Genomic DNA, 18,668 nt, shown 5'->3' with positions numbered 1-18,668 from the left:
GGGGGGTTGACTTACCCTTTAAAGTGTATGTGTGGTATTAATATTATGAGACATCGGTCATCGTAGCAATTGGCTCGGTTTTACACATGCATATCATTGCTGTCAGGCCGTAACCTCATATGAAACAATTTGGTAAATCTTATATATATATGTTTTTTTTTATATAAATATATGCTCTTCGTTAGTCCACACTCGTGGGTGTTATTTTTACAGAATAATAATCAATCTAAATTGTTTAAAATAGTTTGCTTTCTTTGTTTATGGGCTCTCCTGAAAAGTGATGATTTGGAGGTACAAGGGTTTATGCTAACCGTCCTCTTAAGAATTTTCTAAATCAGAGTTGGCTGTCATTTTATTGAAAACATTTGCCATTTGGATAGGAGTTTTCACTAAAAGAAAAGAAACAAAAATGCATTGACTGTGACATTTAAAGTTAACGAGCAAAAAAACAATGGAGTAGTTTCTCAAAAGAAACCTTATCCGCGGGGTAAAGCTTGTCTTTGTATAGCACTACATTTTGTGTAAATTGTTACCCTTGGCATCCATTGCAGTCTGGTCATCCTGGACGAGGTATTCCCATATCTGCGGCCCCTTCTCAAGGTAACTCTTAACTTTCTTAATTTGACCCAGTTAGGTTTTTTCTGTTGTTGTGGGTTTTCCTTGCCTTCCTGGGGTAAAAATCAGGGGATATTGTTAATATTTCTCAACTGTGGGTTTGTGTATCCTTTGTGACTCTTTTGTGTGGGCTATATAAATAAACATGACAAGACTTTTTTTTTTTTTTTTAAATAGCTGAATTTGTGTGGATATAGTACAAAAATTTATTCATAAAAGTAACATTGAGATGTTAATTATTACTGCAGAATAATAAATTGTCATTGCCATAAATTGCCCATTGTGACATCGTTAAAAGGAGAGTCTTTTTGTTTTTTAAGCTGATGGTCCGTTTTTCAAAATACACCTGCGTTCATGTGCATGCATATTTAACTATATACATTTTTTTTGTGACCTGTTTTTTTTTTTAGTTTTGTTTTATTTTTGGCTCCAAATGTCTTTGTCATTCACGTGTCGGCTATGACAAATATTTGAGATCATTGTTTTCAGTTCCAAACTGTTCTCTAGAAAGTGAAGAAATGATGAAGGCCAACAAGAAATCTCATCTCTCCGAAGACTGAAGAGGTACTGCTGATGTTTGTATCTTTTTATTGGCTCGATACGGCATGTGTCCACTACCTTATTGCTTCAATCTTTCATCTGCTTCTTTCTAAAGGAGGAGGGTTGAGAGTGATCAATAGGAGCACACCCCAGGAGTGTGCGGCTGAGCAGCATTTTTTAAATCAGAAGCACTGATCATCCATTTGGCCTTTTTAAACACATGAAGTGCTGACTTACAGGTCAATACATGCTGGTATAGACATGATAGCCCTGTAAGTAGCAGTCTTTTCTGACGTCAAGGAAAAAAGTCAATGATAAACCTTTGAATTTTTTTGTCAAACAGACTTTTTGAGCACATTTTGCTTTAATTTCCCAGGGGTGCTCTGGATGTGTCAAATTGTGAGGGCATTTCATTCGTGCACAGCTCCCTTCAGTCCATTCTCAATTGTTAACTCCAAAATGCACTATTTTTCATCCACTGTAAACTGATGTTGAGTTTTTCTGACAAATGCCACAACATTTTGATGTACGTAAAACGTGCTAGCCTGTTTATGAAGGCACAGTTCAAATGGTATAGTGAAGAATGTTTTTGTGTTATAGCATTTTTTTCCATTAAAATTTCCCGTTTGAAATGACTAGAAACGCTATAAATCTATTTCTGTTGGGTTCTGGAGACACAAGTGAGATTTTAACTCTTTATTCGCAGAACATCGAGAGGCATAGAACAAACTTGACTAGACGGGAAACAACGAGAATGTATCAAGAATCACGAGACGCTAAGCTAACTTGGGCTGTGGAGGTGCACAGAGGAACAGAGGTAATAATCCATCAAAAACACACACTTCTCAGACAGGCTTATGTAGACAGCGAATCGATCTGATTGGTTGTGGCTAGACATGTGGGTAACAGGACTGACATGGAATCTGATTAGCTGTTGGTTAGCTGAATCTTATTAGCTGTTGACCAGATAAAGAGATTAAAGATTCCTGACATCACATAGCATCTTACCAGTTGAAACTATAGCTGTTGGTTACATCAGTTCAAAACAGACACTTGACCTCACAGTCGTGACCCACACATAACCCTTGCATGACCATAGTCACGACAGTAAGCATAACCCTTGCATGACCATAGTCATGACAATTTCAACCTCCCCCAAAAACATTTTTGTATTTTTTTAAATAAACTCTCTAATATACATTTAAAGCTAGTGTGATAACATATTTAAATAGAATGTGAATAATTAAAGAGTTTATGTATCATACTTTATTCATGCTTCAACACATTTAATTGTGTTGCTCATTCTGTTTGTGTCTACCATGGCCACTGGGGGCAGTATAATACAGTCATACACCGAGCTCTGGTCATGCAGACATAAATAAGAGTCACATTTAAAAAAAATAAAAAAATAAAAATAAGAGTCACAACTGACAAGTGACTCGGCAGCAATCATGTTTTTTGCAGAGAATAAAGAATATGTGAGTAATGCGATATTGTCTGTCTACATGTTGCCCGCCTCAACCGTTAATTGAAATATCCATTGTATAATGGTGATAGTTCTGTGACAATTGATGCAACATGCGACCCTGTCAATGGCATTTTCAATTGTGTTAGGATTAAGCTACTGTGGGCATTCTTCACTCTTTTACTACCACACATTATCAAAAAAGACAACCCGCGAATACCAGCGGTTTTCGAGCAATTTAACTCATTTTTCAAAGCAAGCAGAATATTGTGTTCTTTTGCTACATATACAACATGGGTACCACATGAAAGATCGCATTCCATTCTTTCATTAGAAAAAAAAAGTATGTTTCTACCTTATTCCGTTATTTAGTAATCACCATTTGAAAATAGGTCATTTGAGTGACATTGAACGAAAACTGAAAATAAAAGCTACATTTTCTCCACAACAGTGACTTTGATACTATTTTTTTGTTTTTTTTGTTTAGTGACGCTCCGTCAAATTAGGTTTAATGTCACAACGGCTTTGATCATTCACGTCAGCCTTGAAAATGTTCTCTTTCATCAGATTGCATCATGTTTCATTGTAATTCGCAGCTCTATTTAGGGCCCGAGCAGCTATCGCTGCAAGGGTTAAATAAACTTGAGTTGAGTTGACTAATTCCATACAGCGCAGCGCATTGAAAAGAGATACAATGCTGCCATCTGCTGGCCATAGTTACGGGGTGTTTTTGATTTCACAACTTAGCTGTGCTGCACTTGGACGTTGCACTGACCACTGATATATTTAAAAAAAAAAAAAAAAAAAAAAAAAAAAAAGGGTAGTTAACGTTTATGGCGGCATACATTGTGATTTTACTAAACGTTATTAAACGTTTTTGGCGGTCAAAGAGTTAAGGAGTGTCACGCCGCCACCTGCGTGACAGGCCTTTATTGTCATAGTCATGTTTCCTGTTTTATTTTGAATTTCTGATTCCCTTCGCACCCCAGGTCACTTGCCCTTCCTGCAGTTCACTAATTACCGGTCCCCGCCCATGATCATGTCCACCTGCCACCAATCAACCAAGACAATAAAAGCCACCTGCATTCTCCCCTCCCTGGCCGAAGTGTCACCGTCAGTGCATGGAAGCGTCCACAGTCCTTATGTCCTCGTTCATGTTGCCTAGCGTTGTTGCCTTGTTTTTGTGCCTTTTCCTCCCTTTTGGAGCGCCTTTAGTTACCCCTTTTGCCTTGTGCCCTTTTTCCTCCCTAGCGGAGCGCTTTCTGTTGTCCCCAGTACCTTTTGCCTGTTTTTTCCTCCCTAGTGGAGCGCTTTTTGTTCTCCACTTTTTCCCCTCCCTGTTCTCCTCTCAGTTTGAGAGGAGACCTCTGTTGGCCGGAAATAAACCTGCTGCCTTGGTGGCCTACCTTACGCCTGCGTCTGAGTCCTACCTGACCCCGCCTTGTCAGTACACTTCGGCCAGCATGGACCCAGCGGGAGTGTCCAACTTGGAGACCTGGCAGAGGCTTGAAGCCAACGCCCGAGCCATTGCCGAGCTAAAAGAATTACTGGCATTGGTCCGTGGCGAGTGGAGTGATGGGTCGGACTGGCCTCAGGACCCTGAACCTTGTCTGCTGCAGCCTCTCGCCCCTGAACCTCGTCTGATGCAGCTTCTCGCCCCTGAACCTCGTCTGCTGCAGCCTCTCGCCCCTGAACCTCGTCTGCTGCAGCCTCTCGCTCCGGAACCTTGTCTGCTGCCGCCGCAGCCCCTGGCCGCTTCGCCTGTGCCGCTGCCGCTTCGCCTGTGCCGCTGCCGCCGCCGCCGCAGCCCCTGGCCGCTTCGCCTGTGCCACTGCCGCCGCAGCCCCTGGCCGCTTCGCTTGGGCCGCTGCCGCCGCAGTCCCTGGCCGCTTCGCCTGGGCCGCTGCCGCCGCAGCCCCTGGCCGCTTCGCCTGGGCCGCTACCTCCTGTTGCTCGTCAGGCGGCGCATGGATTGCGGTCGCCACCACCTGTTCCTCGTCCGGCGGCGCATGGAATGCGGCCGCCACCTCCTGTTCCTCGTCAGGCGGCGCATGGATTGCGGTCGCCACCTCCTGTTCCTCGTCAGGCGGCGCATGGATTGCGGCCGCCACCTCGTGTTCCTCGTCCGGCGGCGCCCGGCCAGCGGCCGCCATCGCCTGCACCAGTTCCGGCGGCGCCCGGCCAGCGGCCGCCATCGCCTGCACCAGTTCCGGCGGCGCCCGGCCAGCGGCCGCCATCGCCTGCACCAGTTCCGGCGGCGCCCGGCCAGCGGCCGCCATCGCCTGCACCAGTTCCGGCGGCGCCCGGCCAGCGGCCGCCTCCTGCTCCTCATCTGGCGGCGAACACCCCGCCGCCACCTCTGCTCCTTGTCGGGCGTCGAGGACGCCCTCCTGACTGGCCCCGCTGGGACTCTCTTGTCGGGCGTCGAGGACGCCCTCCTGAACTGCTTTTTGTCTGTACGGATGGGTGGGCCGTGTTCCCACCTCCGTGCCCCCTTCCGCCCGCCCTTGTTTTTGGACTCTTTGAGTCGGATGGCCGTCAGGAGCCGGCCATTGAGGGGGGGGTACTGTCACGCCGCCACCTGCGTGACAGGCCTTTATTGTCATAGTCATGTTTCCTGTTTTATTTTGAATTTCTGATTCCCTTCGCACCCCAGGTCACTTGCCCTTCCTGCAGTTCACTAATTACCGGTCCCCGCCCATGATCATGTCCACCTGCCACCAATCAACCAAGACAATAAAAGCCACCTGCATTCTCCCCTCCGTGGCCGAAGTGTCACCGTCAGTGCATGGAAGCGTCCACAGTCCTTATGTCCTTGTTCATGTTGCCTAGCGTTTTTGCCTTGTTTTTGTGCCTTTTCCTCCCTTTTGGAGCGCCTTTAGTTACCCCTTTTGCCTTGTGCCCTTTTTCCTCCCTAGCGGAGCGCTTTCTGTTGTCCCCAGTACCTTTTGCCTGTTTTTTCCTCCCTAGTGGAGCGCTTTTTGTTCTCCACTTTTTCCCCTCCCTGTTCTCCTCTCAGTTTGAGAGGAGACCACTGTTGGCCGGAAATAAACCTGCTGCCTTGGTGGCCTACCTTACGCCTGCGTCTGAGTCCTACTTGACCCCGCCTTGTCAAGGAGAAGTTGTTTGATTGTTATAAATACGCAGCCTGTAAATGATCTCTTTGTTTTATGTTTAGTATGAAACGCTTTGAATGTGTGTCCGTTATATGCAGATTTTTGCTATTCGTGGCCCATTAAAATGCTTTGGAAATTTATTCTTTTATTTTTTTTTAAAAAAAATTCAAACCCAAAGGATTCTTGCAAGAACACTAAGGAACATTCAAAATGGATTTTTTTTTGTGTGTGAAAAACAGGTGCACGGGAATTTGCAAAATAATGTTACTGAAATAGGTGAAAGCCTGTTAAAAATTAGAAATCAATAGGAGCCCACCTGGCGGTGAGTGAGTAGCGTATGATTCTCTCTGGTGGGTGCGTGCGTGCGTGGTATTTCGTGGCGCGGTTGTAAAAGACCCCGGCCAATCGCGCGATTCTCACGCATGAGTGGGCGTGGTTCGCTTGCACTCGCACTCATTTTTACGCGCGCTGTACGTGCCTGACCAAAAAGGCACACCTCAAACCACGGTACAGAACGAGACACTGCTGTATCTCTTTTAGGGTTTTCAATCCACCTAAGTGACATTTTGCAGATTTTTTTGGTGGGGGCGGGGTGAGTGCGCGTAATGCCAGACTCGACGCGTCGTCCACGCGTGGCATGATATTCCCGCCCGGCTCACACTTTTGCCACCACAATGTGGATTTAAAAGTGTGTTTTTTCATATTCTTTTGTGATTTTTAATTCCTCCAAGTTGGCCATGACAGAGATTAATGAGATGGAGAACGACTCTCAGCTCCAACTGACCAGCCAGCCTCTGCCGACCAAGGTAAATTAACACGCACGCACACACATATTGAATCGTTCATTTTCTATATATCCTAATAATGGATAGCCACTTTTGGACTGTGCTCACTACATTTTTCATTGGTAAAGAGACATCCATGCGCCAAAACTTGTCACAAGAGCTTCATAATACTAAATGCTCGTGGCATAAGGCGGAGTTGTGTGAGCGCGCGTGCGTGTGTTTTACCTGGTCTGTGTTCTTCCACCTGTTTCTCAGTTATGTAAGAGGTCACTGATGACATCACAAATCTGGGTAGTGCATTTATTAATGAGATCCGGCGTCTTACGCACGCATGCACAGCACACACACTGCATCCGTCCAGTGTGTGTGCTTGTGCGTTATGAGGAGTGACAAATCCGAACATCCGGGCATTTCTGATATTGCCACAATGCATGCTTCATTTCCACACATGCACAGGCAATATAATACACTTTTGTCTGAAACCACTTGGCATATTGTCAAACAACATTTTATCACATTTTTAAAAATCAAAATAATCCTCACGAATCAAATTACAGCAATCCAAAATCCAATGCTTTTCAATGAGCGGATAGGATAAATGCTGCATTGAGTGCATTCGATAAAAGTAGGAAATCATATATATCCCACTCAGATTGTGCCATTTCAGACCTCAAAGTGAGGAAAATGTGAATACAAGACATATGTTCACGTGACACAAGGAAATTTGGATTGACTTTATTAACCAGAACAACAAAGAGTTTTTCGGAATCAGCCATCTTTGTTGTTTACATTTACCTCAAACGTTTTGAGGGCGGAACCAGGTCACTCCAAGTGGTATAAATCCGACTTCAAACCCTCCTCTAATGCAGCATGAGAACACCATTTTGACTTGTGATGTAAACTTGTAATTGTCAATCGTCTAGATTAGTTAGAAGATTTGTACAAACTACAGATGTCTTTTCGTCGTTATCCAATTAAAAGCAAGTATCAACACTTTTTGAGTTTTTTTTCCCTCGCGGTTTAAGTTTAAAAATGACACACCCCACACCATAGGATAATCTTTTGGATTTACTTCCTGATTTTTATTAGAAGGGGCAGCGGGATCATTCTTAGCACACCTGAGCTAATAAGTTGCAAAAATCCAAGTCAGGCCTTTGATTTTGAAAGAAAGATTTAAAAATGCTTACATCAGTCCCGATTTTTGGTATGTATTTACATTGTTTGAAGTTTAAGAAATTGAACAGGTTGAATTTTTTATGATCGTTAACTCATTCACTCCCAGCCATTTTCACAGAAGCAATCCCGTTCGCTCCCGGCTGTTTTACTGGATTTTGACTGATTTTGCAAGGCCCACAGAATATTGTGTTCAATTGCTATAAAAGCTTGGAACCTATCAAAAGAAAGATTAAAGTATCTTCTTTAATCAGGAAAAAGTATATTTCTATCTGTTTCCGTTTTGCAGCAATTAGCATTAGAAGAGAGCTACGTTTAATCAGTTTTCACAAATCCATTTAAAATTGTAAGTAATTGAGCTTTTTTTCTAGATGGCCCCGGTTGATCTCCTTTGCTCTGCTGCCACCTGCTGGCCGTTTGTGTAACAACTACCATTTCTGCAACCGTTCTTTGCAGTTGAGAGGCTGCATCAAAGCCTTCTGTACGCTCTAGCATAAAAAAAATAAAATAAAATAAAAAAATAAAAACGTATAAAAACTTCTTTGGGACACTTAGAACATTAAAAAAAACGTATTTATACGTTATTGGGAGCAAATGAGTTAACAATTTTCTGAGCATTTGAGTATGAAAAATCATTCTTAACACCCCCCACACCACAGGATAATCCCTCAGGATAATGATAGATACACCAATCCGACGTTGACCAAATGTGTAGGCGTCGGCACATCACGTCGAAAAATGACATAAATACACACCGTCCGACCCCGACTATTACGTACCTTCAGCGCATATGCAGGAAGTAATTCCCGTCCCTACCATCGGCGGCAGTAGTCATTTTTCCTAAAGGCAACCGGAAAACTCTTTACGGGGGCAGGATACAAAAACGTAAACAATAAATACCGGTTACTATTTCTCTCATGATGTCCTCCCATGTGAATGAAACCCTCCGGCTTTTTGCACAGTATTGTATATAAGAGTAAATCCTACTTGTTATATCCAGTCGCGTCCCCATGTCATGCTATAGTTTGGCTTTCATACCTTTGTCGGCAAACCTTTAATATCATACAATACCGGTCTATCTTGAACCAAAGAGACAAAGTCATCATCCCGATCTTCTGTCCAGACAGACATTGTAAGTTCAAATGCGGAGGGTACAGCAGGGTGACGATGCGCAAAATGAACGGGGGAAAAAAAATGGTCCAGGTTTTCCATCGTACGGTTTATCCACGTTCGTCACTTCCTCTTCTTGCCCGTGCGCTGATTTGCTAGCTAACAGCCAATCATAATGATCAAATCCCCCGACGCCAATTCAACATGTCGAATTTAGAAACAATTTAAAAAAAAAGAAAAAAAAAAACAATCATGCGATGCCTTATGCAGTATGTCGAATGCATGTTACTAATGTAGTAGTCGTGATGAGCACAAGTGTCTCGTTGCTTCCAAGTGACGGCGTCCAGCTTTTTGTTGCTCACCATCTGCTGCCGTGCGCTGACATTCCCTGACAAAACCACTCACACGACTCGCTGATCTGCATCACAAGCGTTCATCCTCATACTCATCAGTGGCCTCCAGATCGATCTAGGGATGGACGGATGAAGGCTTGCGCTGTGTTTGCTTCCACTGATCCGCATCCTTTACTTTTTCCCTTTTAGCCTTTTGGCCCTCGTCTTTCTGACACACACTGACTTGATGCTGACTGTACTAACAGAGGATATACTGTAATACACGTAGTTTTCGAAAATTTGAATTCCAAATGATTTGACTATCTGTACGCTTTCATCCACGCATTGTATGCATATGTATGCCGTGTATAACTGGACTCAGATGACAGGGAATGTCGCAATGATCACAATCGCTCGCTAAAATCCCCCCGCGGCGCAGTTGACACGTTTTGTAGATGACTATCAGATGTCAAGAGGAGGCGGAGGATTAACCAGACTGCCTTTTCTCTCCTCTCCCCTGCCGCGGGTGCGTTGCCAAGGCTGGCAGACGCCGACGACCGATTGCTCATTGTTGTTATTTTAGTTCATTGTTGGAATACAATGGGAGCGACTCACGCTGCTGTTTATAGCGCTGTGCTCATCTTCAACCGGTGTGCATGGCTGCTTGATCTTGTGTGTCGCATTCTCATTGGATGGTGACGAATAGCTCCAGAAAAAAAAAAGAAGCTTTTTGTGGGGTTTCGAGGCCATTAATTTACAAAAAAATCAAGAATAATAGACAACTTTTAACAATTATCAATCAAATAAATAATGGCATTTTGATTCATGTCAAAATCACACACTCCACTGCCACTTGATAGAGAAGTCTGTCAAAAAGACGGTGTCTCAAGTGGGCCTCATTAATTAAACACCTGATCAGTGCTGATTGGTGGTCCAACGCTATTAAAAACTACGCTTCCCAATCAAAAGTGCCCCCGGATGTAGTAAAACAAGGAAAGTGTTTGATTCTCATGGAAATGAGCACAAACCTCCCGCTTGAGATGAGGTGGCCTAGTTAGAGCGTGAAAGATTGCATCCCGAAATTACACCGCGCTCTTTTTCCTTGAGCTCCTTTGAAGTTTTTTTCAGGTCCTAGTCATGGAATCGGAAGGAAAAGAGTGTGGCTCACGGTGTGATACTATCACCATCGTCTGTTTTTTTTTACGATGCGGTGATAATCAATATATTGGAAGGAAAGCCAGAAAATGTATCTGCAATATTGCTAACTTTTTACTCAATATAGAAGAACCATGATTGATGCTGTATCATGAGCAACGATACAGTACGATACATTATCGATATATTTCCTTAGCTCAAAAATAATCTCCCATTGGATTTCAAGTCACTTGTCCATGTTTGATAGTGTCAGAAAAGTCCTTATTGTGCATCATGGTTGATACTGTCAGAGGTATGAATTGAACTGAGTTAAATGAGTATATTAAGGTATCATGATACAGCAATTGTGCCGTAATCATCTCTGATATGTGATGTTAACATAACGAAAATCTAAACAGACTCACGATGTGATATTACTGTCATCATTTGGTATGATATGGCAAAAATCACCATATTGTTAAGAAATACAGCATCAATATTACTGAAAACGCTAAAACAGACTTTTTTTTTTTTCTCCCAAAACACAAGATCTCTTTGGTTGTAAACTGAAGGAGTGGCTTTTCGTAGGTAGCATCTATCTGAAAACGTAGCCCCCAAAGCCAGTTTCACGTAGTTATCTGAAATTGTCTATCACAAGTGGACCCACAAAGAAATCCCAAGAGGCGTTGCCAGAAAACAATCAGGAAGTTGGCTCGTTTGCGTTGAAGTGTTTTTTTGTTTTTGTTTTTTCCGAAGTTTTTCAGTAGCACCCCTCACCATTTTGATGTACTTTAGGACGTGTTGCCATTTTTAGGGGCCTTTTACAGAATGTATCAGATTGTCTTCAGGCTTTGCATGTTTCATCGTAGACCGTAGGCAGTATCGTGACCTGTTTTGGGCTTTTTGATGGTTCTGACCAGGATATTTCAAAACAAGATACTGTACTGCCTACGGGGGATGTTGAAGATGAAAAACTATTGAAAGCTTTTTATTTCGTCGTATGCTGTTGCCGTGGCTATTCGCTGTTAACAACGAAAAATTATGCTGTTTTTGAGGGTCTAAACATGGGTGAAAACTAATGGAACTTCTTTGTGTACAACTGTACACATCAGACCTAGCATAATAATCAATATGCACCCCTTTTGGCCAATTGCTCCCAGATTTGAACCACGTATGAATGACACTAAATTGCCAAACGTTTTAGTTTCTAACTTTGCATGTGGGCAGTAGTGTTAACACTAGTGTTGTTCCGATACCGTTTTTTGGCCCCCGATACTGATACTGATACCCAGCTTTGCAGTATCGGCCGATACCGATACTTAAGTTTTTTTTTCCTCAACATGAAAAAGCTGTCCTGCCATTGGTTCAGAGCATTCAAGGGCCAATAGGATATCTTAGATCGGCATGCAGTGAACATGTCACATACCAGTGAATGTCGTGCACCAGCAAGACACAAGATGCTGCATCCAAAATCCTATAATAGCGTTGGAATTAATGGTATCGGCATGTTACTTGTGAGTACTCACCGATACCAATACCACTGTTTTCATGCAGTATCGGCACCTCTGCCGATACCAGTATCGGTATCGGAACAACACTAATTAATTTTATCCGTCATTTTAAAATTTAGTCTCAGTTTTAGTCCAGTTTTAATCACGCTTTTTAGTTTTTATCAGTTAGTCAACCTCATCCCGTTTTTGTTTAGTTCATTTTTAGTCGACTATAAATCTAGCATTTTAGACTTTATTTTAGTCCAAGAAAAAATCATTTTATTTGCCTAGTTTTAGTCAGGACAATCATTTTACCCCTGTATATATTTTTTGTCAACAAATTATGTTGAACATTTCGGATCTAAAACTATTTCACATAAACTGTTCTCTGATCTTTTTTATGAAAATAATTTGACACACAATTACAGTATATCAACAAGTGGCTACTATGCCTCCATGCTACAAGCTAGTAAGTTAGCCAGCATTACTTAGCGGTCGGATTAACATTATTGTTTGAACGTTATAGCCGTTGGATTAATGTTATATTTCTAATTTACTTTTTTTTTTCTTTTTTTTTTAACCTTTCACCGTGAATTCACCTCCTGTTTGTGCGTTTTGCACTCGTTAGCTGCATATTTGAAAGGGGGTGTGTCTCTGTGTCACATCATGATAGTGTCACAGTGACAGATTTTTGACAAGTTTTTGTTCATGAACTAAAATGTCCATAGATTTTAGTCTAGTTTTTATTATGTGAAGTACATTTTCGTCGCATCTTCATTAGTCAACAAAAATGCATACTGATTTAGTCCCACTTATTTTTAATAAGGGTTTTAGTCTAGTCTAGTTTTAGTCCGGTGAAAAACGTGCGTTGACGAAATTATTTTTGTTTAGTTTTAATTGACTAAAGTAACACTATTGGGCAGAGCGTGTTGTTTGTTTGACGACTTGCCGGCTGCCCTGCTTTCTACTTCGTATATTGTATCATATATCAGGCAGAGAGCCACACACTGGAGCTTTAACATTGAATTATACCTGCTGTATGACGCATTGATCGGCTGAGTGTGTATGAGAATAATCTGCTTTTCTAGGTCTGCGGATTCTTTTGTCGTGAGGATGGTCTTTGTAATGATTGACAGCACTGTGCACCTTGCAAGGCGGTCCACAGGGTTACTCGGTGCAAAACATTAATGAGCTAATGCATTTCATCTGGCACGGTAGTCGAGTGGTTAGCACGTCCGCTTCCCAGTTCTGAGGTCTCCGGTTCGAGTCCAGGCTCGAACCTTCCTGGGTGGAGTTTGCATGTTCTCCCCGTGCCCACGTGGGTCTTCTCCGGGTACTCCGGTCTCCTCCCACATTCCAAAGACATGCATGGCAGGTTAATTGGGCGCTCCGAATTGTCCCTAGGTGTGCGTGTGAGTGTGGATGGTTGTTCGTCTCTGTGTGCCCTGCGATTGGCTGGCAACCGGTCCAGGGTGTCCCCCGCCTGCTGCCCAGAGCCAGCTGAGATAGGCGCCAGCAGCCCCCGCGACCCTTGTGAGGAATAAGCGGTCAAGAAAATGGATGGATGGATGGATGGATGGATGCATTTCATCTGAACTGTCACATACAATGTTCACGTCCGATGACCTCAACTGATGGGGCTGGTGGTGAAACGGAAGGCTCTGCTCTGTCGCCAGCTCGCCGACAATTCGATTAATTGTAATTGAGACGCGCACTCCAGTTCTGCAGTCATTATTCCTAATTGACAGACACAAACATGGTGCTTTAAAAAGCACAATGGACTGAGAGCGCCTTTACATTAGCTTACACCCGAAACATTAGAAGCAGCTCCATAGTAGGATGCAGCTATTGCAAATAAACACTGCTACCAACATTTTCAAAAATGTTACATAAAATTGACTTCGACTTCAATACACAAATGTAAAGTGCGATAAAGCTGCCGAGTTTTGCTCGCCGCACAGTAAATTGAGTAGGATAGAACATTGTCTGTTTCAAGATAAACAGAAATTCATCTTTAAACACTTCTTTCAAATCGACAATACTCCCCACATACAATATATGTTAATAATAAAAAAAGATCTTGTAAATATGTTTATATGTAAATCTACAGTTATATATAAACGTTTCTTATAAAGTAGCATTAGCAAATTCTCCAAAGGGTGCATGCAATCTGCTTATCTTGCCGGATCGATGCGACCTGTTGGGGCCTCTCTCTCGTGAGTTTACGGAATCCATCATCCAAGACCTCGCCTGGCAAACGAGGCTGCTTTTTGTCAATACGTGTGACACGCGCCACATTTTGATGCTGCTTCACACCGCCTCCCATCAGATTACGAGCCTGTTGATAGATGATAACGACGTTGGCCCCAGCGCCATCAAGAAAAGGCCATTTGCACACGTGACCCCTTCTCGTGTGAGGCTGTTGGCTTCCCTGGTTTCGCCCTGGTTTGCAACAATACTGGCTTTAAACGGAGTGTGATAGTATGTGGATGTGACACCTCCAGGAAGTGAAAATGGAGGAACATGTGCATCACTTTTGCAGCTAGGACACTTTCCACTCTTCTGGGAGAGCTTTAGAAGTTTGTCAACCAGCTTGTTCTTCCATAACAATCTCATACAAGCTTACGGTACCTTTAGCACTTTAACTTTGACAATTAACTCATTAATTGCCATCCACCTTTAGAGCAGAATTCCGCATATATTGGCAGCCATTTAAGAGTATTTTGATTGATATTTCAAGATGCACTGTATATTGTGTTCTGTGACACTAGTGTAAAAAATTAACCTATCAAAAGAAAGAGTAGACTATTTTCTTTTACCAGGATTTTTTTGTCCTAGTTTTATTTATTCTTTAGTGATCACCAGTAGAACATAGGTTGAATTCACCAAAAACATACATTTTTGACCTAAAAGCTCAGCAAAGTTTTTTGCAGAATGAAATGTGGAGAACAGTGGAATCTTTTCCATTTTGTTTGTACCAAAAAAAAAAGTTGACCTGGCAGCTTCTTCAGGCACTCTGATGTTGTAAGGAACACAAAAACGGCATTAAGCATTTTGGCCACCTGGCATATTTTGACAAGTAAGTTCTTTCTTTTTTTTTCCCCTTTATGAAGATACATTACATCTTATGAGTGCATCTTGGAGTGCTTTTAAAAACTGATAGGTCTCATTCAACCCTTCTTCCCCAATACTTCTGTCTACAGCTTGTAGCTGAGCGTGCAGTTTCTTTACAAGGTTTTATTTTATTTGGGGATCATCATGCTCTTCCTCCCCCGCAGTGCTCGTATCACAGCAGAATGAAACCGTAAAATTGTTCACATTCCCTCCCCAAAGGCCCGTTGGATTTTTCTTCTAAAATGTGCAGTTTTATTGGGGCGTGTGTGTGTGTGTGTGTATAATTTCTGAAGAGCCAGGTTTGTTTCCTCTCTGGCAAAAAGACATAATTGTCCAATCAGCTTCAGTCATTTTGCATGTTTTAATAAATTTAATCAATTATGTTTTTTTGTTTTTGTTTTTTTTGCATGAGTAACGGATTTTCATCCACCAGTGTAATCATCACTGACCGGTTTGTTTTGTTTAGTTGCAGAGACTGAAGCGCTCGCTGTCCTTCATGCGCAGTAAAAGCGTTGAGAACTTCTTCCAACGCTCCTACAGCGACGCCCGCCTCCCCCCGGAGTTCATCACGGAGCCCATGCCCCCTTCGTCGCCCTCGCCGCCCCCCCTGGACCTGATGCCGGCGGGCTCGCCCATCGTCGGCTCACGGCCCTCGCCGTCGCTGTCGCCGTCGGTCAGCCCCAACCCTTCCATCGCCTCCCGCTCGCCCTCGCTTAGACTGTCGCCATCGCTGCCTCCCAAGCCCCCGCAGGCCTCCCAGATCATCACGCACTCTTTCCATAATCACGTCTTTCGCAAGCCCACCAACTGCCAGCTCTGCAAGAACATGATCCTAGGTGAGACCACCATTACGTACATACTGTTATACTCACACTATTCGTTCTTATACTGACTTAAAGGGCTGCAAGAGGGTAAAACATTTCTATAGTCAATTAAACAAGAGGATTTTGGAAGTAATCCGGATCGGAACTTTTCTGGGAATTAAAGGCGCAGTCTGCCGGTTTCCATCCATCCATCCATTTTATTGACCGCTTATTCCTCACAAGGGTCGCTGGCGCCCATCTCAGCTGGCTCTGGGCAGTAGGCGGGGGACACCCTGGACTGGTTGCCAGCCAATCGGAGGGCACACAGAGACGAACAACCATCCACACTCACAAGCACACCTAGAGACAATTCGGAGCACCCGATTAACCTGCCATGCATGTCTTTGGAATGTGGGAGGAGACCGGAGTACCCGGAGAAGACCCACACGGGCACGGGGAGAACATGCAAACTCCACCCAGGAAGGCCGGAGCCTGGACTCGAACCGGAGTCCTCAGAACTGGGAGGCGGACGTGCTAACCACTCGACCACCGTGCCGCCCTCTGCCGGTTTCACTCAGGAAAATGCACTTTTTAAATACAGGATTTAAACTACTTCTCAATTGGCAGATCTGGGCTTTTCTTCACGTGTGGGGGTGATTTTGTCCTAAACCCCCACACCCCCAGCCTGTATTTTGCCATTTTGTGTTTGTTTTGTAAACAGCGGGACGTTTCTGTGGAAAGACAGTGTTTACACCCCTCCAGCCAATCGCAGGCAAAAGGGGCCGGGAGAACGTGTCTGGCTGTGTGCCGTCACTCCCGCGGCAATTTGAAAGCACGCACGGATTTTTTTTTTTTCTTCACTCACTCATTCACACACGTAAGCTGCTGTGAGTGAGTGAGTGAGTTAGTGAGTGAGTGAGTGAGTGAGGAAAAAAAATAATAATCTATGCGTGCTTTCAAATTGCTGCGGGAGTGACGTCACGCAGCCCGGCCCTGTTTGTGACACGCATCCCCCCGTTCTGGGATTGGCTGGAGGGGTGTAAACACTGTCTTTCAAACAGAAACGTCCCGCTGTTTACAAAAAACAAACACAAAATGACAAAATACAGGCTACAGGCTAGGGGGGTGGTGGTTTAGGACAAAATCACCACCAGAGATTAACATAAACCCAGATGTGTAGACTGAGAGAAAGTTAAAGTGTGTACATCCTGTATTTAAAAAGTGCATTTTCCTGAGTGAAACCGGCAGCTGCGCCTTTAAGGATCATTTAATATTTAAGAACAAATGTACTTATGAATGTACCTAGTTATTGATGTACATCCATAAATTGAGTTTCATGGGTACTGACTTTCCAAGGATGCTTATTTACAGCTTCACTTATACAGCTCACTTCGCTCATACAGCCACAGATGCTGACCGTAAAGCTCTTTTCTCACTGCACTTGCTGAGCATGAAGAAGTCATGAGGTGCCATAAAATTAAAGGGATACTTGACTCATTGAACCATTTTCAGCAGTAAAAACTAAAAAGTGAATATTTTGTTGAAGATTAATTTGATAACTTCATTATTTTTCATGTACTCAACTCAACTTTATTTATAAAACACTTTAAAACAAGCATTGCTGTATACAAAGTGCTGTACATGAAAGAGAAATCAGTCATGCAATAAAGAATAAGATGAGAAAAACAAGAACAAAGCAAACATTTTAAGTGAGTATACAAGTTTTTTTTTTTGTATACAAGTAAATAAAGTTGACACAATGAATACCTGTAAAAACTAATTTCTCCACTTGCTGTCGCCTGAAGATGACATCACCTGTGCTGAGGAAGAAGGTAACGACCAATCATGGCTCAGTTTGCTGACCAAACCCAGAAAACAGGTGAGCTGTGATTGGTTGTTACATACTTCCTTAGCACAGGTGATGTCATTGTACATAAAAAATAATGAAGTTAACAAATTAATGCTGGAGAAAATATTCACGTTTTTTACTGCTGAAAATGGCTCAATGAGTCAAGTATCACTTTAACGGTCTCTGGCGTGCCCATATTTGGAAGTGCTGATAGCGCTGATAGTGCTGGTAGCAGGCTACCAAGAAGTAAAAATGTAGATTTTGACACGGAAGAGGTGGTACTTCCGACTTCCGTGTTTTTGCACATGAGCTTTGGTTCCGGTTCCGGGTTGCAACATGCGTGCCGTGTTACACTCGCATCCCCAGCCCTGCGCCGCCCCCCAACCGCGTGCTCGAGTCGATTTTGCGGGAGCGCGCAGGGCGTCTCAGCTCTCTGATGTGCTTCGGACAACTGACAGACACACTACACACTCGCACCCGTCAACAGCAACGCACAACCGAGGGGCACAAAGTCGGAAGCACAAGTAATGGGACGCAGCCCACACGTCGCGAACTGGAACCGGAATCAAAGCTCATGTGCAAAAACAGTCCCGGCTCTTCCATGGCATATACCCCATTGTTCAATGTTGCAAAAGAAAGCCCTGGCTTTTCTCATTTTAAGGAGGAAGTCCTCCATCCTCTACATAGACCTTTCCGTAAACCACGCCCGCATGACCTAGTAAACCAATCAAGGTGCAAGACGTCATGTCTGGCATGGCCCGTGCTTTTGCTGCGGACAAAAAAAAGCAATCCAGCTCCCGGTAGTTCATTGTTGGTTGTTCAAAGCCAAGAAAAAATATTAATAAAATGGTTTAACGCTGTACTCCGGTCTCCTCCCACATGCCAAAGACATGCATGGCAGGTTAATTGGGCGCTCCGAATTGTCCCTAGGTGTGCGTGTGAGTGTGGATGGTTGTTCGTCTCTGTGTGCCCTGCGATTGGTTGGCAACCAGTCCAGGGTGTCCCCCGCCTACTGCCCAGAGCCAGCTGAGCTAGGCGCCAGCAGCCCCCGCGACCCTTGTGAGGAATAAGCGGTCAAGAAAATGGATGGATGGAGGGTTTAACGCTGTAGTCACGGCTTGTGTAAGAGAGACACGAGAGAG

General features: G+C 43.6%; 1 protein-coding gene across 1 annotated transcript in view; it reads left to right on the top strand.

Moving 5' to 3' along the window:
* Positions 1-1,794: 1,794 nt before the first annotated feature.
* The window catches only part of LOC144001141 (SH3 and cysteine-rich domain-containing protein 2-like), a 36,399-nt gene continuing 19,525 nt past the window's right edge, over positions 1,795-18,668 (top strand). Inside the window, exons 1-3 of the mRNA XM_077495196.1 lie at positions 1,795-1,972; positions 6,468-6,542; positions 15,341-15,710. Of these exons, the coding sequence (XP_077351322.1) occupies positions 1,910-1,972; positions 6,468-6,542; positions 15,341-15,710 (508 nt within the window). The 5' untranslated portion in view covers positions 1,795-1,909. The remainder of the gene's footprint in view (positions 1,973-6,467; positions 6,543-15,340; positions 15,711-18,668) is intronic.

Source organism: Festucalex cinctus, chromosome 1 (genome assembly GCF_051991245.1).
Source record: "Festucalex cinctus isolate MCC-2025b chromosome 1, RoL_Fcin_1.0, whole genome shotgun sequence".
NCBI lineage: Eukaryota > Metazoa > Chordata > Actinopteri > Syngnathiformes > Syngnathidae > Festucalex > Festucalex cinctus.
Note: the sequence above shows the minus strand (reverse complement) of the source record. Positions and strands in the feature narration are given on the sequence as shown.